Source organism: Euleptes europaea, chromosome 14, assembly GCF_029931775.1.
Source record: "Euleptes europaea isolate rEulEur1 chromosome 14, rEulEur1.hap1, whole genome shotgun sequence".
Taxonomy (NCBI): domain Eukaryota; kingdom Metazoa; phylum Chordata; class Lepidosauria; order Squamata; family Sphaerodactylidae; genus Euleptes; species Euleptes europaea.
The window spans coordinates 57587512-57615081 of NC_079325.1; the positions used below are offsets into that span (position 1 = coordinate 57587512).

General features: G+C 48.0%; 1 protein-coding gene across 1 annotated transcript in view; it reads left to right on the forward strand.

Annotated features, from left to right (window-relative positions):
• SARDH (sarcosine dehydrogenase) overlaps window positions 1-27570 on the forward strand; it is an 85606-nt gene that overhangs the window by 35250 nt on the left and 22786 nt on the right. Inside the window, exons 10-16 of the mRNA XM_056860416.1 lie at window positions 2940-3081; window positions 7374-7457; window positions 9308-9421; window positions 11172-11310; window positions 13582-13695; window positions 16996-17143; window positions 18666-18759. Of these exons, the coding sequence (XP_056716394.1) occupies window positions 2940-3081; window positions 7374-7457; window positions 9308-9421; window positions 11172-11310; window positions 13582-13695; window positions 16996-17143; window positions 18666-18759 (835 nt within the window). The remainder of the gene's footprint in view (window positions 1-2939; window positions 3082-7373; window positions 7458-9307; window positions 9422-11171; window positions 11311-13581; window positions 13696-16995; window positions 17144-18665; window positions 18760-27570) is intronic.

Here is a 27570-nt window from a genome sequence, read left to right on the forward strand (position 1 = left end):
GTGAAACTGATGAAATGCCACTCAGGTTGCTTCTGGCTTATTCCAGCCATTTCCTTGGGCAGACAGGAAGAAACATTTTGTTGCCAGTGTTGTCCCAGGCCTGCTGTGTAGCCAGGGTTGCCCCAAGGGCGGTCCGTGGATCTGATTATTGAATGTGACACTCCAGCTCGGAACCAGAAGTCTTTTTGCCAGAGTAAGGAATGAAGCTTGCAAGAAGCTGGCTGCCAACTTGGGAGGCTTTAAGAGGGGAGTGGACATGTTCATGCAGGAGAGGGCTCTCCATGGCTACTAGTCAAAATGGATACTAGTCATGATGCATAGCTATTCTCTCCAGTACCAGAGGAGCATGCCTATTATATTAGGTGCTGTGGAACACAGGCAGGATAATGCTGCAGTCATCTTGTTTGTGGGCTTCCTAGAGGCACCTGGTTGGCCACTGTGTGAACAGACTGCTGGGCTGCATGGGCCTTGGTCTGAGCCAGCAGGGCTTTTTTTATGTTCTTATGTTCTTAAGAGGGCATCCCTATTCTTTGCCTTTGTCTGTTCCAGCTCTTCCTACAAATCTCTTCTTCAAAGACCTAGGTGCTGGTGATGTTAACAGTGTGAGAGAGTGGGCTGTCCCTCATTGTTAGTGATGTCACAGGCACTAGCCAGTAGGTCCCTGTGATAGTCATGCAGCCACATTGCAGAGAGCACAGTGCATGGCAGAACCACAATGGCTCTTCCCCCCAACATCTTGAATGTTGTAAGAATGCACCATCTTTGAAAACCAAAGTACTTTCTTGACCAAAGTTATCTGCATCTTATGCAGTGTGTGTGCTTATGATGCACAAATGGTCACCTAGGAAGGCCATCACTGATGTGCCGTCACTTCTTACCCCTCGCTTTCCCAGGGAATAGAAAGTTCCATGATAGTGTTTGATGGGGTTCCATGTGGTATGGAGAGAGTGCCGTTCAGGGAAGGAGGGCAGGTTGAACAAAATAGTACAGGGTGGAGCAACCAGGGTGAGGGCAGGGAAGGCGGGAACTGATCTCTCCCCGAAGGCCATATCAGTCTTGGACATGTTCTGTTGTGTCTCCACTTTCAAAGCGGACACAAGAGCACGGCCTTCAAGCTGCCACAACACCTGCCTGGCCCTTTGTGTTCTGTGTCTCTTTCATGAGTTCTTGTGGGCTCTGGTTTGGGTGGAGGATTCTTGGAGACCAGCTTTCTTACTTGTCAGAACTGAAAATGGTAAGCAGAAGAACTTTACATGTGGCTTAGAGCTCTCCATCATCTCAAGCCAGAACATGTTGCAGAACAGGCAGGTTCCTGGCAAGAGTTTTTTTCTGTTGCATAGGCAGAAAAAGTTTTTCAACCACATTTAAAATCCTTTGTCTGCAAATTTATATTTTAGTCTGGGGGATGCTGGGCAGAAATGTAAAAAACAATGCCCTTGGCTTCCTACCTCTTATTTTCATGGGATTGGCATTTGAACAAAAGGCTGCTTCATCTGTTCCCAAGACTGGCCCGACTTCCCGAAATAGGGGTCATAATTTTTAAAAATTGCTTGTTCATGTTTCAAGGGCTCAGTACTCCTTAATAAAAAGAGAGCCTGTTTTGGATGGAGTTCATCCATTTTTTAAAAAAAGATGCAGTTAAAACACCTGGGACCACATTTGGGTCCCGGCTCTTTTTGTTGTTTCCCAGGGAAGAGCTTCCATCCACTGTGGGCCCTGGGCATGCCTCATTCCCTGAGGCATGACATTCCAACAGTAATTCACAGCAAGTTCTTAATTCATGCATGACGTTGACATATCAACAACTAGGATACTGATGCAGTTGTCAATTGCCCTTCCCTTTATGTTTCAGCCAGGATGTCCAGGTTTTTTTAAATTAACTGGTATATGTGTACTTACCTGAACACATGCAGCTGCCTTATATTAAATCTGACTATGGGTCCATCAAGGTCAGTCTATTCATACTGGCAGTAGCTCTCCAGGGATTCAAGCAGAGGTCTTTCACATCACCTACTGCCCGGTCTTTTTAGCTGGAGAGACCAGGGATTGAGCATGGGAGCTTCAACATGCCAATCAGATGGTTGTCCAATGAGCCACAGCTGTTTTATACATCATTGTGTCTCATTATAATATTTTTAAAAGCTGCAAAACTGCTCTTGAAGGTATGATGTGTTGGTGATGCACAGGTGCTAGTCAGTTGGTGCTGACTGCAGTTGGGTTTTGCACATTCAGATTGAAATATTCAGAAAAAAGTCAGGATCATCCACCCACCCCCCCAAAAGCTCATCCCAGGAGAGAAAAAGGTATGATGGATTGAAGTGGGGGGTGCTCCAAACCACCCTCATTCAATAAGTGTGATATGTCTCTTTGTCTTTCTGCACAGAAAGAGACGGCATCTCTTGCCGTCTGGAGGAATAGAGCGATGTCACCAGAACTCAAAACATAATTTATTTTAATTCCCCGCCGTTCTTCTGTGAAGGAAACAGCCTGTTCCCAAGCAGCAGTCGGGGGGCGGGGAGGAGGCTCTTCTGTGTCAAAACCTGCCGACAGATTCCTTTGTTCTGATGCTGCAGGATTCATCATCACTATGGTGCCATCCCATCCAAGATGGCAGGTGTGTGTGCGTAAGCCTGCCTGTCATCATTAGGGCTCGGCCTGGGAGTCTGGGCTGAAAAAACACCACCTCGTGTTACTGCCTTACGCAAAACGTGCAGTTGGCATACCTTGGGGAAATGGGTCATACCCACTTCAGCAGTCCCCCTCATTGCCCCAATACCTGGCACCTCCTTGCCTGCCCCCCCCCCCAACAATTTGTGCTCTCTCTGCTGCTTAAATGGGTCTGCTATTTGCATAAGACCTCTGGTTTGCCTTGGGACCTCACTTTGAGCAACCACTGTGATTCTCGCCCTGATTTTACTGGTGTCCCTTTTGGCTCTCAGGAGGTTCCACCACTCCCTCACGGGAAACAACCGCTGGCTCCGAGAGCGGAGCCATGAGTCATACGCCAAGAACTACTCTGTTGTCTTCCCTTATGATGAGCCCCTGGCAGGGCGCAACATGAGGAAAGACCCCCTGCATGAGGTAAGAGCTCGGCTTTCTGTGGGGGACTCCTGGAGGGGCAGAGGTGCTCGGTGTCAGCCAGGGACGCAGAAACCAGTTAGGAAACCAGTTTGTTGCTTTTGGTCCCCCGACTCAGAAGCATGGGGTCTGAGGCTGGGAGTTTGCCTGGAGACTGAGTGTGCTCAGCCCAGGAGCCCTCTTTAGCAGCGCAGACACAGAGATGTGCAGCAGCGGCTGGTCTTGTGATTGGCTGGCGTTGTGGAGCCTTTGCCCAGGCCTGGGTGGCCCAGACTAGCCTGATCTCATCAGAGTTCAGAGTTCATAGGATCATAGAGTTGGAAGGGGCCACGCAGGCCATCTAGTCCAACCCCCTGCTCAATGCAAGATCCACCTAGAGCATCCCTGACAAGGGTTTGTCCAGCTGCTACTTAAAGACTGCCAGTGAGGGAGAGCTCACCACCTCCTGAGGTAGCTGATTCCACTGTCGATCAACTCTTACTGTAAATTTCCCCCCATAATATCCACCTTTCTGCCCACAATGTAAACCCATTATTGCAAGTCCTATCCTCTGCTGCCAACAGGAACAGCTCCCTGCCCTCCTCTAAGTGACAGCCCTTCAAATACTTAAAGAGAGCAATCATGTTCCCGCTCAACCCCCTCTTCTCCAGGCTGAACATTCCCAAGTCCCTCGGCCTTTCCTTGTAGGGCTTGGTTGGCCCTGGTTAGTACCTAGATGGGAGACACCCAAAGAAGTGAAGGGTCATTACTCAGAAGCAGGCAGTGGCAAACCACCTCTGAACATCTCTTGCCCTGAAAATCCCAGGAGTGGTCACCATAAATTGGCTGTGACCAGATGGCACTTTCTACCACCACCCTGGAGCTTTGGGCTGGGGATGGGTGCCTTCTGCCCTCAGCATGGCCCCTTGTCTTGCCTCTTCCAGGTGTGGCCACTCATGGCCTTGTCTGCTGCTCCTGCCAATCTGGTACCAATCTGGTACAGGCTCTCCATACCTTTGCCTCACAACTCACACTGCTAGCAATGCTGCTACACCATCCTCTGCACATGCTCAGAGGTAATATTTTCTAGCACTACCACTTCTAGAGATACACTTCAGTGTTCACCTCAAGACTGACCTCCCTGCCTCCCCCCCCCCATACACACACACACGTTATTATTGGGGTGAACATTCTTAGACAGAGCAAGGATCTACAGGTTTAAGAATGTGAGGGAGGCTCACAAAACCCAAAGGATCCTTTTGCAGCAGAAGGATGGGCTCCAGAGGGTGGGGAAGCTGTACCTTTGCCAGTCCCGCTGCCTGCCTGAGCCAAGAGGGTGGATGGGAGGGTGGATTGTGGCCTGATTCTGGGGTTGCCCCTCCCTGCCTTCCCTCCCCAAGTGCCCCCCAAATCCTGGAGATGAATAGGCAGTGTCAGTCTAGATTTGATACTAAATTGGGAGGGGTAGCAAATACAGTAGAAGACAGAGGCAGGATACAAGATGATCTTGACAGGCTGGAGAATTGGGCTAAAACCAATAAAATGCATTTCAACAGAGACAAATGTAAAGTTTTGCATTTAGGTAGGAAAAATCAAACACATAATTATATGATGGGGGAGACTTGTCTGAGCAGTAGTGTGTGCGAAAAGGATCTTGGGGTCTTAGTAGACCAAACACTGAACATGAGTCAGCAGTGTGATGCGGTAGCTAAAAAGGCAAATGCGATCTTGGGCTGCATCAACAGAAGTACAATGTCCAGATCACACGAAGTGATGGTATTGCTTTACTCTGCTCTGGTTAGACCTCACCTAGAGTACTGTGTTAAGTTTTGGGCACAGCAAATTAAGAAATATGTAGACAAGCTGGAACGTGTCCAGAGGAGGACAGCAAAGATGGTGAGGGGTCTGGAGAACAAGTCCTATGAGGAAAGGTTGAAGGAGCTGGGTATGTTTAGCCTGAAGAGGAGAAGACTGAGAGGTGATATGATAATCATCTTCAAGTACCTGAAGGGCTGTCATTTAGAGGATGGTGCTGAGTTGTTTTCTGCTGCCCCAGAAGATCGGACCAGAACCGGGTTGAAATTAAATCAAAAGAGTTTCCGTCTAGACCAGGGGTGGGGAACATCAGGCCCGGGAGCCATTTAAGGCCCGCGAAATCCTTTGGTCTGGCCCTTTGTGGGTCCTGGCAGATCTCCAGCTCAGAAGGATCTTAGACTGGTGACCCGCCCCCTCCTGTGGGCAAGAATACCTCTATTCAAGGCGGATGTGAGTTTGTTTTACCGAGAAAAGGAACCTTTTTTCCCCTTGCAGAAGAGTCGTAGGCTATGGAGCTGCTACTACCGCCCAAGAAACTGTGTTAACCCTTTCCCACCCGGGCCATGGAGAAACATATTCCCTCTGTACTACAAGAGAGCTGGGGGCGTTACTGGTGACAATGGAGGGGTTAAAGGGGGTAGGACCAGAATGTGCGGGGGGGGGGGAGTTCTTAGCCAGTTTGTCCTCATTTCATCCCTGCAGGCAGAGCTGGCTGGAGAATCCAGCCCCGACCATGCGGAGCAGGTGCAGTTCTGGCATGTGGCTGGACGGCTACGCCTGGCTGGTGCAACAGACCATCCTGTGCCACCAGGTGGGCGAGTGCACCACTGGTTGGATGCCTGCCAGCTTGCCCGCATGCGGGGGCAGGGTTCATCAGGGTCAGTTGCCTGCTTGGGGCTTGGTCGGCTAATTTTTAAGCTGAAAATTTTGTATGGCCCGCAAATGATGTTATAAATATCCAAATGGCTCTTGGTTGTAAAAAAGGTTCCCCACTCCTGGTCTAGACATTAGGAAGAATTTTCTAACAGAGTGGTTCCTCAGTGGAACAGGCTCCCTCAGGAGGTGGTGAGCTCTCCTTCCCTGGAGGTTTTTAAGAAGAGGTTAGATGGCCATCTGTCAGAAATGCTGATTCTATGACCTAAAGCAGATGATGAGAGGTAGGGCATCTTCTGGGCATGGAGTAGGGGTCACTGGGGGTGTGGGGGGTGGAGGTAGTTGTGAGTTTCCTGCATTGTGCAGAGGGTTGGACTAGATGAACCTGGTGGTCCCTTGCAACGCTATGATTCTATGATTCTAGTCTCCAGCCCCAGCTGTAAATCACACGTGGATGGCGACTGTAAAGGACTGCTCCTGTCTAACTTGGTGGATCTGAATTCCTAGCCCCAAGGGGGCCCTTGGCTGTGTAGGAGACTCACTTCCCAAGCTGCCAAGGATGGGCTGTGATCCTCCCGGGGTGCTCTGCTTTGAACCAAGCCTCCTCCTTGACAGGATCTGACAGCGGATGGGAAAGATGGGAGCATTGCAGACGAGCACTGAGCTGAGACTGGGGGGGGGGGCGTTGCATGAACAATTTCACCCTTTCCAGAATTAGCATACAACCCCCTTTGAGTGATTGCACCCCATTATGAAATGCTGCACACTGTTTGCAAGGTGATGGGAAGGGAAGTGAACACACTGCGGTTGTCAAGGCAACCAGGCCACAATCCCTCTTTCTAATCCGATCATGCCAAGTTTACTAATTGTGTGGGGGGAGAGAGAGAATGGGTACAGGGATATGCATTTGGCCATGCATCCAAATGCGCATCCTGATGACAGTAATGCTGCTTGAACGGGCATTGTCTGCACTCAAAGGCACATCTCCAGGGGAGCCTTGTCCCCAGTTAATCGTATGCAGCTATTTTGGGGTGAAAGTCTTGCCATGCGACACTGATAGGCAACAAAACCATGCAGTTGCCACAATGAAGCATGCAAGGAGATGTTGGTCTGGTTGCCCAGTCAAGGGAGGAGAAGCACACACACACACAAAGTTATAACAGATTTGAAAAAATGTGTGGACAAGCGGAAGGTTGGAGTTTTCCTAGCAGATGCGTTTGACTCCAACCCTCCCCAGAAACAGCTGTTTTTATCATACTGTAATCCACCTTGGGGCCCAGAGAGAAAGGCAGACTACAAATGGAAATAAATAAATAAATATACTTTCACATCAAAAAAAATCAGACCTGCAATTCACTGGCGCTGTCTTTGTCCACTTCTGGATGAGAACCCACAGAGACTGCTCTGGTGGTTATCGAGGAACGAGGAACGTTGTTGGGCCTCTTCACATGATAATTGGCAACCTCATGCCAGTGGCCCAGCCCTTCAACTGGAGCTCAATTTCACACGTTGATGCAAACAAAGCAGGCCTGTTACTTGGCTCCAGTGGTAGTTGGAGGGGGATATCTGTCTGTCTCCTTCCAGTTCTCCCTTCTGCATCCCTTCCTTCCACTTCTTCTGTCCCACAGGAGCTGCTACAGCAAGGCTGCGTCTTTCAGGAGAGACACGGGTGGGAGAGGCCCGGCTGGTTCAGTCCCCAGGGCAAGGCACAGGTAACAACCGGAGGGGGTGGCATCCGCTGGGCAAGGGCCATGCTGTACTTGGCCGGTGTTAAAGATAGTCCAGCTCGGTCTCTCTCTGTCTTTTTTGTCCTTGTTTTCTGATATGTCCTTGCCTGTAATCTTCACTGTTCCAACTTTCCCTCCTGATATCCCCCCAGGGTCTCCTGCTGCCCTCCAGTCCTTGGTCTTTTTCTTCCTTGCTGCTTCCCACAGCACCTACCATTGTGCTCCTCTTTCCTTTCGTATTTCAAAAGGCGCCTTTCCAAATGGTTGCACTAGCCAGGGGGTCCCCAATGCTTTGAGCCTTCGGGCACCTTGAAATGGTGGGCACAGCCACAAAATGGCTGCCGCAGGAGGTGGTGCCAGTCACAAACTGGCTGCCACGGCTTCAGTCACACAGTGAAGATCCTTGTGCTGTGGGGGCAGCTGCTGCCAAAGCAGCATTTTTAAAAATCTGCAGAGCCAATCAGAAGCCTTGCTGGGCAAAAGCCCCACCTGGCCCTGCCCACTTTCTAAAAACTCCGGGCAGGCACCAGGAAAGGGGTCAGCAGGTGCCATGGGGCCCACAGGCACCATGTTGGAGACCCCTGATTTAGCCCCTTACTGCTCAGGGCAGCCTGAGTCCCAGGGACTGCATGGACGCGCTCTTGTCCCCCAGCCCCTTGACTATCCCCGAGAAGATCATAAATGCCTTGAGGCTGGGTCCTATCATAGAATCATAGAGTTGGAAGGAACTGCCAGGGTCATCTAGTCTAACCCTCCTTTGTTTCGTTTAAGCCTTGCTCTGTCAAATGCCTGGGGCAGGGGCACTTAGAGATTATCATTAATGATGAGCGATCCTGTCAAATGGATCCTGGAGCCAAACTTGCGCCTGAAAGCTGGAGTCTGATTTTCAGGCTTCGTTGCAACCTGGCCAGGATCTCCTCACAGGCTGTTTTCAAACACCTTTTCTATCCGGATCAAGCCTAAAAATCCTTTCCCATTTAACTCTTGTTCGAACATGTCTGGGTATAAAATCAACTGATTTCTTATCAAGTGCTTGAAAACTTTCGGCTTGCTCTGGGTCTGTGCATGCAGCAGAAGGAAGTGGAGCGATAGACCACCTCACTAGGCAGAGGGTGTCGCAGCTCTCCATGATTTGCTTTGTCAAACCTCCCCCACAAAGAGAAAACCAGCCGGGCAGGAAAAAGGACCGTGCTAGAACTATTTTTCACATGAGGCAAGTTTTCTGCTTGCAGGGAGTTGTTGTTTGCTGTTGTTGTTTTTAGCATGGGAAAGACTTCAAACATAGTGCTGCCATCTTGTGCCCAGAAGCTATGCAATCTGTTCTCCTACTTCAGCTTTCCACCCCCAGCCCCCCATCTACCTTTTTTGCTGCATGTGTAGCCGAGTCTGAATTTGTGAACTGGCCTCCTGAAAAGTTTGAGATGATATTTTATGTGTGTGTGGGTCGGGGGGGATGACATAGAAGTTCTGTCTATCACATAAGACTGATGCTGGCTTGTTCACACATTGCACGAGGCTCCAGTCTGGGTGAACGGGCACGTGTGAATCGGCCTTTATTACTTTCATGGTGAGACAGCTGGTGACGGCGGATAAGCTCCCCAGTTGATTAGCTTGCCCACAGGTCTGCAGTGCACATCCGAAGGGCAGAGTTCTTATGAGTGGGGTTTGGGTGGGCTGTGGCTGAGTTTTGCACACGCCAAGCCTGTGGCACAGAATTATGCCCCAGAATTCTCTGCAACAGGGAGTTCTGGGACAGGCAGCCTCGGGCCCTCCCGGGGCTCTCGGAAAGGAAGGAATGTTCTGTTCTTTGCTTATTTTCACCATTTCCAATGTAGGTTTTGGATTACGACTATTATGGGGCATACGGCCATAAACCTCACCAAGACTACGCCTACAACCAGCTGCTATCGGATGAGTACACTTTTGATTTCCCCCCTCATCACAAAGTGGTGAGTAGATGGTGCTTGGAGTGTCAAACCAGTGGTCAGCTCAGTAGTTTGGGCCCTTTCATAAGGACCGCCTGGACTGCCCCGATAAGCTGGACTGCGGCTGGATCTCCACGTGCAACAGAACAAGGGAGGGGGGAGTTTGGAGGGTGAATAGCCTCTTCAAGGCACAGGCGGAGAACGAACGTTTGTGCAATTCCCCCCCATAATCCCTGCAAGTAGAAAACTAGCAGAGGAGGGAGAGGGTGGCGCTGGCTTTCCTTACAAGGAGTAGTGAACCACCTGTGAAGGCTCTTTGTGCAAAGCTGAAATGAGGAGGGAATGAACAGCCAATGAAACGAGTATTCTCCTCAGGTTGAAGTAAGAAAGACAGAAAATACCTCAGAAATAATTTTAGAGCTGCTTCTGGAAATGGGCAGGCTTCATTTGAAGCTGGGGCTATCAGCATGGCATTCCACCCAGAACTTGTTCATGGTGCCCATGCGGCCCAGGATGCATTGTGCAATGGCAGATGGGCTCATGTGGACTCCCTGATGCAATGAGCAGCGAATCTTCACAGGCCAGAGAGAGAGGTATCGTCAGCCCACCTATCTGGGCTCCTTTGCCAGGAGACGCCAGCGACGGCTGCTGGAACCTTTTGCGTGCAGAGCAGATGCTCTGCCAATGATCTGGGGGCTCAGGGAAGAAGAAGAAGGGGTGGGGCGAGGGTATTATAGTGGAAGCTGGGAAGAGGCCAAAAAACAACTGTTCTCCCGATGTCCTGGGTCCCCTCTTTTGAAGCTTTGCTTCCCTTGAAGCATCACATAAATAAGGAGCAGCTCTGGTGCCTCTGAGTGTGTGCACATTCCCCTTCCTGCCCTCTCTTCTCTCACCGTGGGGCAGAGCTTCCAGACTAGCGTAGCCTCCAAGCCTCCAAAGCAGGAACTCCAGGGAAAGAGCAAGTCACCCTGGGGTCACGCTTCACCTCTGGTTCCCCTTGCTTGGGAAGATGCCTCCCCCACGCACAGGTCTCTCACTCTGCTTTTGAAGCAACCCCAATTTTTTGAAAGTAAGAAGCTGAATTATGAGGCTGTCCTCAGTCATGCAATTGAAGTCCCCGTCATATTCTGAACATCATGTATTTTACTCCTACTCCTGGGAAGAAATGTGATTATTTTATTCGTTTTATTAAAACAAGTATATCCCACCTTTCCTCTTGGTTCAAGGCAGCTTGAAAGTTGCACAGGGGACGGGTGCTGGTCCTCTGGCTTGGGAGATTCCACCACCCGATTGTGTGCTGAATCCAGTGCCCAGTTCTGTGCTGGCTGCCTGGAGAAACACAAAACCTTCCCTATTCTTGTCAGATCCCTTGATTCAAGTTTAGTGCATTTGACTTCCTTGACCAAATCTGGTGAGCCCGTGAAAGGACCCCTATGGTGCGAAAGGAACCCATGGCTTTTCTTTGCTAAATCGAGTGCAGTTCTGCTTTTGAGAAACCAATTCCAGCTGGGGGGGGGGGCACTGAACAGGATGAGTTATAAATGTCAGGGGTCGGACTTCCAGGGGAGGAGGTTAGCTTGGTGGTTGTACTTGGAGGAATGTTCCAAGGGAAGTCGTTTCAAAGGAGACAAAAAGATCCAGCATGATTTTACCACTTATCTCTTTTATCTCCTTTGCCTGCCTGCCTCTGCCTTCACATGAACGACTTCTTGAAAGTGATTTTTAATGTCTCTCTCTGTGTGATCCAGAGGCTGTATGTCTTTTGAATTTTTAGATCAGGAACGAGTGCTTAACCTGTCGAAATGCGCTGGCTGTCTTCAACATGTCTTACTTTGGCAAATTTTACCTTGTCGGCCCTGAGGCCAGGAAGGCGGCCGACTGGCTGTTTACAGCTGATGTTTGCAAGCCCCCAGGTACGACCACAGACTAGTTCGTTTCAGCGACGCCCGTGTGGCTGTGCCAATTTTATCGCCTCTTTCATCTGGACTGAGTGCAGTCCCCTCCCAGACAATTGTATGTTGAGCCAGATGTCATGCCACTCGCATCCGGTGCCAGCTTAAAACACAGGCTGGCCACTTTCCCTGCCAAGGGGGTGGATGGGAAATCCTTGAGGGACAGCAATGCCTTTGTGTTCATTGTTGCTTTTAGGCCAGCAGATCTCAGCTTCTTTAAACTCGGACTCCTTCCTTTGAGTTCAGCCTGTCTTCAAGAACCCCTGGCCAACAGATGCTGGCCATCTGTGTGGGAGAGCACTGAACATACGAAGCTGCTGTCTACAGAGTCAGGTCCTGAGTCCATCCAGCTCTCTGTTCCCTCTTCCGACTGACAGTGGCCGTTTTCCTGATTAACTGAGATCCTTTAACCGGAGAAATCAGGGACTGAACTTGGGGCCTTCTGCAGGCAAAGCCGGGCACAGCTGCTGAGCTACGGCAGTCTTGCACATCCCACATTTGCATGGGAGAATCTGGAAAGGGGCCGGTCCTAGACAGTCTTGCTGCCCATGGCTTCTCCATCACTGCCATAATCAAATATGGAGGGGCTGTTGCTCAGTGGAGAATCCTTTGCTTGGCATGCAGAAGGTCCCAGGTTCAATCCCGGCATGTGCAGTTAGAATCCAAGCAGTAGATACATTGTGTGTTCAATGTATTCCTTTCTTCAATCAAAACTAATAACTTGTGTGTGCTTATTCTATGGTGACTGAAGTGAACGTATATGTTTTGAGACCACCTCTAAATCCCAGTGCCAGGAGGCAACGTCAGGGGACAGCCTCTGCCTCTGGGCCCTGTTGCTGGACTTCCAAAGGAACTGGCTGCCCACTGTGTGAGACAGGATGCTGGACTAGATGGACCCTCACTGGTCTGACCCAGACATTCTTAAATCTATTTATGCATTAAAATATAGATTGGCCATTGCAGTGTGCATTAATCCCCACCCCCACCCCCCGCAGCTTTCTCCTGAGATTGAAAACAGATGCAGCCTGCTTGAGAGCTGTCTCGGCACGCTTTTGGCCCATGCAGTATTGAGCAGGCGAAGAAGGGGATCTGGAGCCACTCAGCCGTCAGTCCAGTCGACTCCAGTGTCCAGAATTCAGCCTTGTGTCTAAAGAAACTCCCTAGCCCTGACCCCTTAAAACCAGGAATCACCTTTAAATCCATAATTATGCTGTGTACTCTGGCTAACCGGAAGCCCCTGCTGTAAGCAGGAGAATGGACCCTGGTCTGTGCTCAGGGACAGAGGAAGGGCCACTCAGAGGAATAAGGAGCTGAGCCCAGGAAAAGAGAGCATTTGGGACTTCTTAGATTTGAGCAAGCAGTGACATAGAAGAGGGGTGAGCACAACATCACCACTTGCCGTGCCACACACCTTGCAAGGGGAATGCTAGCCAAACTGTGCCCCTTCCCACCCCTCCGGCTGCCTGCCTTTGATTAAACAGCATGTGTTTTATTCTATGTCCATTGGTAACTTTACCAAAAACATAAATATTTTAAAAGCTGTTGCACAATTGATCTAGTAATCGCAGGGGACAGGGACAAGGGCTTGTTGGTGACACAGTAGAAAGAAGCTAGCCAATAGACTCTCGGATAGGTTTTCCAACACACTGGAAACTTGTAGAACTCTGTGTGTGGTGGGGGTGGAGGTGTTCACACATGCATGCATGGTTGTTTTTTGCAATACCCACTGCAGAAGAGAAGACCATACGCATGTTTCCCAGCTGGAACTGCTTGGGTGGGAGATCTTCTCACACAGCCAATGTTTGTTGCCTTCATCCGCCATTTCCCGAGATCTTGAATTGTTCTGGCTAATCCTAATGAGACATCCCAGCTCAGTGGAGAATGATAAGAGATCTGGATGAATCAGAAATGTCTTGTTGGAGCTTGGGATGGGGCCACGGCTCAGTGGTAGAGCATCTGCTTGGCATACAGAAGGTCTCATGTTCAATCCCTGGCATCTCCAGGTAAAAGGATCAGGTAGTAGGTGACATGAAAGACCTCTCTCTGCCTGAGAACCTGGAGAGCTGCTGCCAGTCTGAGTAGGCAGTACTGACTTTGATGGACCAAGGGGGGTCTGATTCAGTAGAAGGCAGCTTTGTTCATAAGAGTGTCTCCATTTTAAATGAGTGCCATTCTTACCAGTGATCTGATAATACCCTTTCGTCCTTCTGGGGCCTCCTTCTTTGTTTCCAGGGACAACTGTCTACACGTGCATGCTAAATGACCGTGGGGGGGTGGAGAGCGATCTGACTGTCAGTCCAGTAGAGCCTGGCAGCCATGATTCAGCATTGGTGCCAGCCTTCGAAGGTAAGAGGGCACACGCACACCCCACGCAGTTGCCTGCCATTTTTCAAAATAATTTCTGTGGTGGCTGCTTTAATCTGTAGACTAAGTCTTTTGTGGGAAGGGCCTCCTCCAAACTGGAGCTCATGCTGAAGACAGGAATAAAACTTGCAGTTCTTTAAATGAAGAAATGCCAGGAAGGGGCTTGTTCTTGAGCAGGGCTGTGCCGGGGGGGCCACCACATTGGGGCAGGTCTGGAGCTGCGTGGTTTGGATGGGTGTGGGGGCAGAGCAACGCTCGCATGTCAGTGTGCAGGAGCTGATGCATTGTCGAGGACGGGTGTGTCCAAGGATACGGTTGCGCCCCAGGCCTGCTTTCCTTCTCACCTGGTCCTGCCCTGTATTAAAGTGGTCCTGGAGAGCCAAAGTGTGCTGCAGTGGCCATACTGCTGGGCCCGAGGCCAAGTCCCAGTCAATAAACCATGAATCTCTCTGGACCAACTCCCCTGGCTAGGCTCCCCTGGAAATTCCTGGGGATATATGGGGTAGAGCCTGAGGAGGGTTTGGGAAGGGAGGGGAGGGACCTCAGCAGAGTATAATGCCATTGATTCCACCCTTCAAAGCAGCTATTTTCTCTAGGGGAACTGATCTCTTTAGTCTGGAAATCAGTCGTCATTCTGGGAGATCTCCAGGCTCCACCTGGAGGTTGGCATCCCCGGCCTTGCAGCCCAAAGAGCCCATTTCCCAGGTGGCAGATTAAGCGTGACCTTTCTCCTCTGGGGCCTGTTGATCTTGAGAACGCCCTCTTTAATTTTTGGACAGGAAATCGGCTGCTGCTGGGGTTGGTGTGAGCTGCAATTTGATTACCTGTGACTAGACACCCAAATGGCCATTACCCCTCTCCCCAAGTCTCCATCCATCAGCCGCTGTAACCCAATTGCTGCTCTGTCTTGGATGGGCCCTTGCAAAGCAGCCAGGGGCTTATTGAGTTTGCTGCAGCCGTTGCTGCTTGAACCAGCTCTGGGGGCAGCCGTGAACTCTCCAGCAGCCCGTGCTTGCCACAAGCAAGGAAAAAAGAGGCAGCCGGTGGGTTTGCTTGCCCAGTGCCAGGTGGCTGGAGGACATTTTTCTTCCTCTGAGTTACAGAAGAGGAGTCCTGCTGGATCAGACTGGAGATTCCAGAGCAGGGCCTGACAGCAGCAACTCTGTTCACCCCACCAGCAAACAGTATGCTGAAGTATACTACCTCTAAACATGGAGGCTCCATTTAGCTGTCATGACCAAGGGCCAAAACAGAAAGGATGCTGGAAGATTTGTGATTAGACTTTCCCAGCATTTTTAAATTGGAAATTTCAGCCGGGGATGAGGTGGCTATTATCCTTACTGCCATGTGGGTGTGCTGCTTGAATTAGGCCCTGGGAGGGAAGAAAAGGCAGGCAGCCTCTCTTATTTTTTCTTTATAAGGCTAGTAACAGTGGGTTTGAATCACTGAAACGCCACAGTTTTATCCTCCTCTCCCCCCACCGCTGCAGCCGCGGTCCAAATCTGAGACTTTCACAGCTGCTGTTTCCATTTGTAGAAACTGCGGGGAAGAATCTCCTGTGGTTGATCTCCCCCCCCCCCCCAGCTGGTTGGCCCTACTGGATAACTTGGGGAGAGGGACTGTTCTTCTTCTTCTTCTCCTGGCTAAGGGTCATTGAGGGGCCTCTCCTGCTCCATGAGCATGTCCAAGCCTTTAGAGCGAGATGCAAGTCCAGCACACCGTGAAGACCACCAGGGTTTCCCGGGTGTCGGCTTTTGAGAGTCAGCGCTCCCTTTGACGGGTATTTGACTGGGGAGTTGGAGCGGCTGGTGTCTACAGGACCCACAAACCCACCTGTGGGCTCCAGCTGCTCCAGCTGCTTTCTGGCTCAAGAGTGGGCGGAAGTGGGCCAGTCGCTTGGAGGGGAGGAAGCAGAGTCTGGGAGCTCAGCTGAGAGGCGACAGGGAGGAAAGCAGAGACGCGCCAAGGAAAGTGTGGCCAGTCGGAGGAGGGCGGTGTAAGTGGTGGGAGAAGAAGGGACGTGGAGGCCAGCACTGGGTCGAAGGAGGAGATGGAGAAGGAAAGGAGAGCCAGTTGGGGAGGGAGCAGAAGGAGGAGCACAGCCCTGTATAGGGAAGCCAGGCTTGTGTGGCAGTCACCTGCAGTCGGGAATTGTGGGCATTGGGCACATTAATAAAAGGCATTTGGAGCACTACTGGAGTTGTCAATGAAAGGGGGGGTCATTGTGCCCCCGAGAAGGCCTCACAGGTACTTACAGCCCTGAGTTCGGCGTCTTCGAAACGCAGCGGAATGTGGAATCTCTCATGGCTTCAGGCCATGGGTGGGCAGAATCAATCCTTCAGCACTCTTGAAATGTCAGGGCAGGCGCAGCATGTGAATCATTGCAAGGGGCGAGTGGGATGCAGGTGGTTCATCCCTGCACTTTGGCTCAAGGTGCAGGTTGCCTTTGTGGTAGCAGGTTCAGCTTAGCAACCACAGCTAATAGCAGCAGTGCCTAAAGCAGGAGTCCTCAACCTTTTTCAGCCTGTGGGAACCTTTGGGATTCTGACCCAGGGTGGTGGGCACAGCTGCACAATGGCTGCCGCAGGAGGTGGAGCCGCACGCGCACAGGAAGCTTAAGTGCAGGAGCGAAGAGGGGCAATTTTTAAAATATTTTTTTAAATATACTGGGAAAGAGGAGTGTGAGAGAGAATAAAACCAACAATGTGGTGGCAGCGGTCACCAAAGCAACATGATTTTAATTTGCACAACCAATCAGATCTCCAATGCCTCATCAAAAGCCCTGCTGGGCACACCCCCACCTGGCCCCACCTACTTTCTAAAAACACTTGGCGAGCACCAGGGAAAGTGGTGGGTGCCATTGTGCCCACGAGCTCCATGTTGAGAACCCTGGCCTTAGGGTTGCCAACCTCCAGGTAGTAGCTGGAGATCTCCTGCTATTACAACTGATCTCCAGCTGACAGAGATCAGTTCACCTGGAGAAAATGGCTGCTTTGGCAACTGGACTCTATGGCATTGAAGTCCCTCCCCTCCCCAAACCCTGCCCTCCTCAGGCTCCACCCCAAAAACCTTCCGCCAGTGGTGAAGAGGGACCTGGCAACCCTACCTGGCCTAGAGCAGTTTCCCAGGGTCTGAGGATCCTGCCTCGATTCCAAGGCTCTCATTCTGGCTGGGCCCTGTCCCAGGTACACCCTCCAAGTGAGCGTCCCTGTGTATGTGTGCTGAAGGAATTTGCACACCGCAGACTCTCACCTTTGTAACAGTCCCTGGTATCATTTGCAGGAGGTGGCTACTACCTTGCAATTGGCGGAGCTGTGGCTCAGCAGAACTGGTCCCACATCACCAAGACACTGCAGGACCAGAAGTTTCAGTGCCGGCTGATCGATCAATCAGAAGAGCTGGGGATGATCAGCATTCAAGGGCCGTCCAGGTGAGGGAGCAGGTGGGAGAAAGCTGACTGCCATTTGGGCTGTGTTTGAGGAAATCAGGGCGGGGGGGGGGTATTTTTTGTTTGTTTTTAAATTTTATTAAATTTATTATTAACAAAATTACAGAAAAGCGATAAACAAGATAAAAAAGAAAAGAATATAAAAATACAAACAGACAAACAAAGGGATACTTCCATTTTCGTTTGTATCGAATATAAATCTAATTAAAGAGTTGCTACTTGTTCTCAAGCTACAAATATAGCATTGTTTTTTAAATTATTCTTACAACTAAAAATCAAACTTCATCATGCCCAAATTCTTATTCTTCTAATCTTCAAACCCACAAATCATCAATTCATTTTTTTCCCATATTATGCAAAAAGTCGGTAAAGGGTTTCCAGTTTTCTACAAACGTAGATAAGTTATTTTCTCTAATCAAATCAATCAATTTGGCCATTTCTGCTAATTCCAGTATCTTGACAAGCCATTCTTCTATTGTAGGTATAGATGGATGTTTCCATTTTTGTGCATGTAATATTCTTTCTGCTGAAATCATATCTAAAAACCAACATCCATGGGTTTTTTTTCTAAACTGGCTATCCATAAAACCCAAAAGATAAATTTCTGGTTTCATTTTATATTAACCTTTAAAATCTTCTGTATTATAGAATGTAATTGTGACCAATTTTTTTAGCTTTTTTACAAGTCCACCATAAGTGAAAGAAGGCCCCTTCGTGCTGTTCACATTTCCAACATGTATTTGGCACATTTCTATAAATTTTAACCAATTTATCTGGAGACAGGTATCAACGATACATCATTTTATAAAAATTTTCTTTGAGACTGGAACTTAAAGTAAACTTACGATCCTTTAACCATGTATTCTCCCCCCATTGTTCCATTTGTATGTTGTATCCAAAATTGGCAGCCCATTTCACCATGCAATCTTTTACTTGTTCCTCCTCTGTTTCATATCTCAGAGTACGAGCTTATATATTTTAGCAATAACATGGTTATCACTTGTACATAGTTCTGTTTCAAATGCAGTTTTACCATCTTGAAAACCATGAGATCTTTTATCAAATCTATCTAGTAATTGTGCATATAGAAACCAATTCCTGTCTGTCATTATTTCTTCTCTCCTTTTCATTTTACAGTCCTCTTGTGAAAAATCTAACGTATCCCAAAATGTTATCCATCTGTTTCCTTATATCATTTGTTGTCTAAGTAGTGGCTGATTATGACAGCCACTGGCCTACCAGCTGGTTTATGGTCTCTGGGGGTGAGATATCGCCATCACTTTTGGAATTCATAGAATTTTGCAATTTTATTAAAAGCTAGAGATGTCCACTTAAAATGTCTATATATGACTCTGGATCTCCTGAAGTGCCGGCAGTGGAAGGCCAGGCCAGGCGCTTCCCTTCCAGTACTGTGCCCGGGGGTAGAGAGTCCTGCCAGAGGTCATCGATGGGCTGTTGTCTGCCATGTCCTTCTCACCAGGCTTGTTCCCCTCCTCCCTTGCAGCCGCACAGTCCTACAGGAAGTGCTGGATTCGGATCTCAGCAACGAGGCCTTCCCGTTCTCCACCCACAAGCTGGTGAAAGCTGCGGGCTGCACGGTAGGGGCCCTTTACATTTGATCGGTTGCTCCAGAGGTCTCTCTTGGGCTAGAGCCCATCTTGCCAAGGGTTTCCAGAGGGACCGACATCTCCGCGAGTGAACAGTTGTGACACATTGAACTGAAAATGGGGATGTCTCTGCTATGCCAGTGAGAGGGGTCTCCTTTTATTTGGGGAATAAGCTATGGAGACAAAGAGCCTGGTGAGAGGTTGGTGCTCGGGACCTTGGATTCCAGTGCTACATGGATAGCCACAGTAGCAGAATAACCCTTTAAAAAGCGTTTTGTAATTTGTATGGAATTTTATTAAAAATAATAGAATTTAAAAACACACACATACAAAACCCAAATCACACACCCAAAACATACAAGAGCCTAAAAATAACAGAGGGGAGGGGGAGGTCATAAGGATGCGAGGTCATTGAGTGGAGTTGTCTTTCCTGAAGAGACATTCAGCGATGGCAGCTTGGTGTGAAGAGAAAGAGAGAGGAGGACCCACAGTGGGTGGAGGTGTGCAGAGTCCAGGACAAGCGCAAAATGGATACCACTCCGGGGTGTGTGTGTATATTTATACCACGAAATGTATCCTGAGGTGTTATGACTTCACTGGCAACCAAACATTGCCAAGGACAAAGGCTTGATTGTTTTTGATTAGTTTAGCAGTTTGAGTAAGAAAGGACAGGAAGTAGGAGCAGATAGACACAATACCTAAGTGCTTCTGATTAAGTATTCTTAGAATGGCAATGCCGTAATAAAAATCTGATTGAAATCTGATTAAGTACCATTAAGTATTTCAGGATGGGTAGCCAGGTTAGTCTGCTGTAGCAGTGGAAAAGAGCAAGAGTCCAGTAGCACCTTAAAGATTAACACATTTCTGGCAGGGTAGGAGCTTTCAGATATGAAGAAGTGAGCTGTGACTCATGAAAGCTTTTACCCTGCAAGAAATGTGGTAGTCTTTAAGACTGGGGTGGGGAACCTTTTTTCCGCCAAGGGCCAGTTGGATATTTATAACATCATTAGCGGGCCATACAAAATTATCAACTTAAAAATTAGCCGACCAAGCCCCAAGCAGGCAGCTGCCCCAGATGACCTCCCCCCCAGTGCAGCCAAGCAGGCAGGCATCCAACTGGTGGCGCACTTGCCCACCTGGTGGCACAGGATGGTCTGTTACACCAGCTGGGCATAGCCGTCCAGCCGCATGCCGGAGCTGCTCCTGCTCCGCATGGTTGGGGCCAGATTCTACAGCTGGCTCCTGCTACCTCCGCCTGCAGGGATGCAATGAGGACACGCTGGCTAAGAACTCGCCCCACCTGCACATTCTGGCCCTGCCCCCTTTAACCCCTCCATTGTCGCCACTTCTACCCCCAGCCCTCTTGTAGTACAGAGGGAATACGTTTCTCCATGGTCTGGGTGGGAAAGGGTTAACACAGTATCTTGGGCGGTCCCAGCAACTCCACAGCTAACAACTCTTCTGCAAGGAGGAAAAAAGGTTCCTTTTCTCAGCAAAACAAACTCACATCCACCTTGAATAGAGGCTATTCCTGGTGATCGGCGGGAGGGGGCCGATCACCAGCCTTAGATCCTTTTGAGCTAGAGATCTGCCAAGACCCCCGAAGGGCCAGACCAAATGATTTCGCTGGCCTTAAACGGCCCCTGGGCCGGATGTTCCCCACCCCTGCTTTAAAATATCTGAAGAAGTGATCTGTGACTCATGAAAGCTCTTACACTGCCAGAAATTTGTTAGTCTTTAAGGTGCTACTGGACTCTTGCTATTTTCCATCATTAAGTATTTGTTATAGATTTCCAGATGAGTGAAGATGTTTTGGGAGAGTTTTGTCAGGAAGAAGGAGATGACTCAGAGGGGTTTAGCTTTACTTAATTTGCAACTCAGTGGGTTTAGCTGGACATCTAGATATGTAGAGGAATGATTCCAAGTTCTCTGAATGGAGTTCTAATTACAGAAATAATTAAGAGGTTTTGCTATCAGCTTCCAGGTGGCCTGTAACAGAGAGGGTTAACACATATGCTAAGGAGGCTGTTTCCTTCTCATAGTTTGTGAGGTTTCACATGCTCTAGAGTTGTCACAAGATGGATGCCAGAAAATTTCCATTTTGTCTCTGGCATCACAGCAGTGTCCTACTTCTTGTGCATTAACTCAGGGGCATACCAGGTACCCCAGGGCAATCCCGTGGGCTGATTGATATCTCTTCTCCTTGCTACTTTATCCTCTTTGCCAGGGGAGATCCAGTTTGGAGTTGACTTCGCTGCACCCTGGGAAGCACAACTTGGGTCCCCAAGTCCCAGCTGTGAACATAGCTCACCCCCTTTCCTCCCATAAGTAGATAAATAAATAAATGAATGTTATTTGCAGCAGGTATGCCAGATAAAACAGGTAAAACAAACTGACCATACAGAGTAGATGTTTACAACCAAGGCCAACCAAATTAGGAATCACCCAATTTTACAATTCCACAGATTAAGGATGTACATTAAGGCCACTTAGCTTCATTGCTACTGCACAGTATTTTGCCACCTAGATGGTGATTGGCGAGCTGTCTCCCAGCAGAAACCTTTTGGCCCATTCACCCTCATCACCAGAGCCCATTTCTCTAATCAAAGGGTCAATAATATTGAAGCAGGCTGACTTGTAGAGGGGACATCTAAAAAATACATGCTCAGTGGTTTCAAGCTCCCCTGTGTTACACGGGCAAAGTCTCTCCACCCTGGGGATCTTCTTAAATCTCCCTTCTAATATGGCAGATGGTAGGGCTGCACATCTGGCCAATGTATAGGCCCTCCTATGTGTGTTCCTTTCCAGGGAGTATAAATATGCAGCTGGTGCTAGAATATAGCTGGAATGTTGAGGTGCTATAAATGCAGGGATTCTCAAGAGATCTGTTTGATGCTCGATATCTTTGACTCTTTCATTTATAGTTAGTCTAGCTTGGTCCAACTCCATACCCATTTGCAAAAGTGCTGACGGAGCAAGTCCCAAACAATTTAGTTTATCCCCTATAGCAATGATCCATCTTGACCTAAAGGAGTCACTCAGTACCAGTAGCAAAAGACCCCTAGGATTAAGATTCATCCTAAACCATATGTAGAGAGAGGATAAGCAGACCTTTGCCTCTACCCTCATCATACCAGTTTCCAATCGGATCAGGGAATTTGACACGCATCTCTGGAGTTCCTCCCATAAGTACTGCAGAGAGGGCCTCACTGATGGTACAGACACTGGGAGGAAGGAAGAGATTTGGGGTGACTTTGTTTTTTTAACTGAAAACATTTTAACTATTATTGTAAGTCACCTTGAACCACAGGGAGAGGTGGGATATACATGTTGTAATAAACAAAATAGCCCATTGCCATAAATGAGGACCAAGAGGTCTGAACCAGAATAGTTTGGAGTCTGGTCCAGTTTTCTGGACTTCCAGAGGAGAGCATCTTGGAACATTAATAGTTTTACTCCAGACTTCAATTTGTTGTGGAATCATACAATTTCTGGTGGATCATTGAACCCAAACTGCCTATCCATGCTAGCGTGTGTTATGCACAAGAAATCCTGTACTCATCTTTTGCCTAAACCAAGATGAAGAAAATGGCAGCCTCCAAAGTAGTGCCCAGATTTGGCTTTGAGCTGTTAGCAGCCTTACTTGGCACTGGGTCTGGGCCAGGTGCTGCCCAGTTCTGGAGGTTGGGCTTCAGGATGAGTGAACGTGCCCAGTTTCATTTCTGATTTTATATTCATTTATATCATTGACTATGCGTTCAGTTCTCTGTTTTCACGGTTGGCTTTCTAGATTTGTCTGTAATGGGGTTGGCAACTTGTGTGGTTTTAATACATCGTATATACAGTGTTTGTATGTACAGTATACATCCCTTACATGAACAAAATATCACGCTGATTTATCAATGCCTTAGTTAGTTGATGGGGAAAATTTGGTGCAAGAAAACAGAAAATGGGGCAAAAATAAAGAATCCTCGGCTTGAGTGGAAAAATCAAAGGAGTGGAAAAATCAAAGCAGATGTTTAGGTCAAGATGGCAAGATGAGAAATTCAAGATCATTTGTCCCTGGGCAGGAGCTAGGAGTTCAGTAGGGAAGACAAATGGGTTGGGGTTATTATGATAGGAACTGTGGCACAGAGAGGGGGGGTGTTTAAGCCCTTTCCCCAATCCAGATTGGCCTTGGGAGATGCCGTGTGCCCTGTTGGGGGCAAAGATACAGATACTGATGCAGCCCCCCTACAGGCGCCCTTTAAAGAAAAAAGCTGCGTGGAATTCTACTCATGGAACTCCCAGCATGACATATTGATCTGCCTTAAACACAGAGGCCAATTATTTACTCAAAAATTTAATGCTGTCTTGTGCTGGAGCAAAAAAAAAAGCAAACTTAAAAGGTTATTCATTGAAGCAAATCAAATCCATTAAGCTAGATGTACCTTGGGCTATTCTTGAAACAAAGCCCGCAGTATTTGACAGCTGCTGTGTCATTTCAGCCCTCCCCCTTCCAACATGTTGAGGCTCGCCCCCACCTCCATCACAACTCTGCCCATCGGGTTCCGTAGAGGGGAGGCATCTGAAGGAAAGGGGGAAGGAAAGGCGGGGGTTAATGGCTGACGCCCCAACAGCCCAGGGTCGAGGAAGGGCGCTTCGCAACGGGCACTCGATGTCATCACTTTCTCACACGCGCTCACTCAGCCCAAGAAGGGCAAGGTGTATGGGGAGTTTTGCCTTGGATTTGCCGCTCTCTGGATGCTCTCCCATTTCCCCCATCTGAATTCTCAAAACTCAACAATAAGCCCCCAGTGCAGAGTTGGATGGGGAAAATGTGCATCTAAAGAGTGGCAAACCCAAGGCAAAACCTCCGATGCATAAATGGCCAAACACTCACCCTTCCCTATCCCCCTTTTCCAAGATTTCCAGTTCCTTTGTTCTATTCTTTTACCAGGTTGGGGAGGGGGGCTCCGACAGTGGTCATCCTGCTATGGAGCAACCCGTGGCATTGTTTGTCGGTCGCTCCGTGGAACCTGGACCCTCTCTCTCCCGTTGCTTTCCTGTGTCCCCCCACCATTACCTCCTCCCCCCAACTATGGATTTCTGACTAGTTTAGTGGGTTTTTGGTAAAACATACCCCACCAGTTTGCCCTGCTACTTGTCTGTTTAGCAATTTAGGATTGCACCGGCCACTTCCAGGCTCCCCCCCAATGCACGCACAGGATGCATCAGGGGAGAGAGGAAAGAAGGCACCTGGCTTGCGCACCAGGCCCGATCTGGCTCGTGTGCATCAGGGGAGGGGAAGGAGGGATGGCCCCTTGCTTGTGCACTGGGCCTGATCCGGCTCATGTGCATGGGGGGGGGAGGAGGGAAGGCCCCTGGCTTGTGCGCTGGGCCCAATCTGGCTCGTGTGCATCAGGAGAGAGAGGAGGGAGGGCTTCTGGCTGGCGTGCTGGTCCCGATCCGGCCTGTGTGCATGGGGGTGGGAGAGGAAAGAAGATCAGCGAGGGAGCGACAAAGTGGCCACGCAAAGTGCAGGAAAGGGGGCAAGCTTCTTGTTCAGAGCACAAAAGACCAGGGCTTCTGGTGCCCAGGTTGCCCTTTTAAAAACACGGAACCGTCATTCCCCCCTTTTCACAGGGAGCGCGAGATACAGGGGTGGAGAAGCATGCGGCGGCTGCAGAGCAGCCAGCAAAGGGCCATCTCTGGCAGCTGCCAGAAGAGTTCTGCGGAGGTGGAATGGTGGCCTGAGATACTTGTCAGAGCGCAAAACTCCCCTTGTCCAATCACTGGGGAGTTGCAGGAGAGGGAGGAGACATTTGCCTGCATGGGCGGGGAGAATACATCCGAATCCTGGGGTTTTTTCATGGGACTCTGCAACAGAAAAGGCAGAGCAAAATGAAAGATCGCAGCAAAACAGATCTGAGATGCTGCGGAGATGCTGCGAATTTTGTGCTCAAATCCGCAGCAGCCGTGAAAAATCAAAAATTAGCTGCGCAGCAACACATCATGGAAACCACAGCAAACAGCCATGAATAAATGACCAGAGTGTTTTGAATACATTCTCCTCCTTGTTGTTCTCCTTAATAATAGTCCTGAATGAGTCAGTCAGTGGTGGTGCTGTTACCATCATATTGCATATGTGATGGTGGAGCTAAGAGAGACTGGGTTGTCTAAGGCTGCCGGCTGAGTTCAGCTTTGGCTCAGGGACTTCTAGAGCAGGGGTCCCCAGTGTGGTGCTGATGGTCACCGTGGCACCCAACAATACCTTTTCTGAAGCCCTCCAAGTGTTTTAGGAAGTGGGTGGAGCCAGATGGGGCTTTTGTCCAGCAATGCAAATAATCTCCGAATGTCTTTTGCGTTGAAAACTCTATGGGGTTGCCTTAAGTCAGCTGTGACTTGATGGCACTTCCCACCAGCACACAAATCCTGGCCCCTTTTGTTGCAGAGATATTCTTTTCCTCGTATTTCTGCAACCAAAGAAGCTACAGATGTACTTTTTCAAAAATGAAAGGTGATAATAAAAGGTGGGAATTCAGGGAACCTTACAAACAGAAACTTATTTATTTGTAGCCCTGACCTGGCTAGTCTGACCTCATCAGATCTCAGTAGCTAAGCAGGGTCAGTTCTGGTTAGTACTTGGATGGGAGATCACCAAGGAAGTCCAGGGTTGCTACGCAGAGGCAGGCAATGGCAAACCATCTCTTTTGGTCACTTTCCTTGAAAACTGACCAGGGTGGCCATAAGTTGGCTGCAATTTGATGGCACTTTTCACAGCTATTCTTTGTACTTACATACCTGTTGTCCAGCTCTTGTGAAATTTGCCGGAGCCAGTTGGAAGCAGCATTGGAGCAGCAATTGCAAGCAACATGCTGAACTGCTGGATCTGTCATATCAAGGCCTACCAGTCCCAGAGTTCCTTCTGCATAGGCGGGGAGGGGGACACCTGGTGGGAAGAGCCAAGCTAGGGACCCTGAAGCACAGAGTGAGTGCTGCAGTTGCTTCTGGTAGGATGTGCAGGTGAGTGTCTAATTAACTCACAGTCACAAATATGCATGGGTCATGCTGCCATGTCTGGTGGTGGCTATAAATATGAGTCAGGCATTCAGAAATGTAAGGAGATAAAAGAAGGGGAACAAAAAGAAGCTAAAGAACACCAAACTATCCTCCAGTTTTTCAAATCAGACAAGGTCTTTCTGCAGTCAGGCAACAATACGGTCAATAGGGAAGCAGATGAACCAAATCAAAGTGAAAATGGTCTCCGTATTTTAAAAAAACAGATTCAGAAATAGCAATCTATATGAACCAAAAGGCAAAGGTGGGATAAGAATGCCAAATTTACTAGTAAATTATCAGGTAGCCAGGGTAAAGTGGTTAAAATCGATGAAAAGGAATTTTATATTAAAATTGAACAAGATTTTGTTAAATTTCCGCTAAACAGATGGCCACGGGTAAAAAAAATTGATAGGAATTATTTTATAATAAAAGTAATAACTGCATTAATACTATTCTAAAACAATGGGATGTATTAAGAGAGAAACTAGCCCCAGATATTTCCCCACTGTCTTCCTTCCTGTGGAACATCCTTCCTTAGCCGAGAATCCAGAATTCCAACTCCCTCATAGAATAAAGACAGATAAACAACATGATTATCACTATTGGATTAATAATAATAATAATTTAGAACCTCTAGAAAAAAATTAGATAGAAAAGAAGTTAATATTACATTTCTAGAATATTTACAAATGAAAAAGTATTGGAATAATTTAAAAGAAAAAGAATTAAATAAAATTAGACAAAAGTCAGAGTTTGAGAAATTAATACTTCAAGATAAAGTTTCAACTTCAAAAATATATGCAATTTTAGTAAAAGAAAATCTAAATGCCACATTAGGCTATAGAGACAAATGGAACATTTACTTAGATAAACCATTGAGTGATCAAGAATGGGAATATATTTTTTCAAAGGGATTAGATTTCTCATCTTGCAAATAAGAGAAAATCTAATTAAGATGGTATGCATGTGGTATTTAACTCCAATTAGAATAAGTAAAATCTACAAATCAGTGAATGATAGTTGTTGGTACTGCAATAAAAAACAAGCAGATTTTATACATATGTGGTGGAGATGTGAGAGAGCTATAACGTTCTTGACTGAGTGAAACATCTGTCTGTTGGAATGGAGATTGATATCCCATGTAAATCTGAGATACTTTTGTTAAATTTAGCCCCTAACCTAACTAAAGATAAACGATGTATGGGATTACACATGATAACTGCTGCTAGAATGACTTTTGCCAGACATTGGAAACAAAAAACGACTCCAAAGATAGAGGAATGGTTGGCTAAAGTAAAAGAAATATATGTATTAATTAAGCTAACAACACATCAGAAAAATGGTGATACAATGAGCCTAGATGAGCTATGGGTACGAACTGTAAATAAAATAGAAAATCTTATAATCAAGGTTGAGAAACGACAATATGCTGCGATGACAGTCTAGCTATTTTATAGATGACTAAACCATGTATTTGGTGTGGTAGTATGAATGAGGATATTGAAATAAGCTGTAATATAGAAATTCGGTCAATGCCAAAAGATGTTGGTCAGCATAATTTTTGTGAATTTCTTCTGAAATGTGAGACTTCCAAGAGAGAAAAGATACCAAGAGACTGGCTTGTTTGGAAATGTTACCAACCAAACACTGAATTCTTTTCCATGTCAGCTGTTTCCTGAAAGGAGATTTACCTTATTCTGGCAAAAGAGGAAGGTATTCACCAATTCTGAAAAGCCAGTAAGGGTGGCAGAAGCCAAAAGA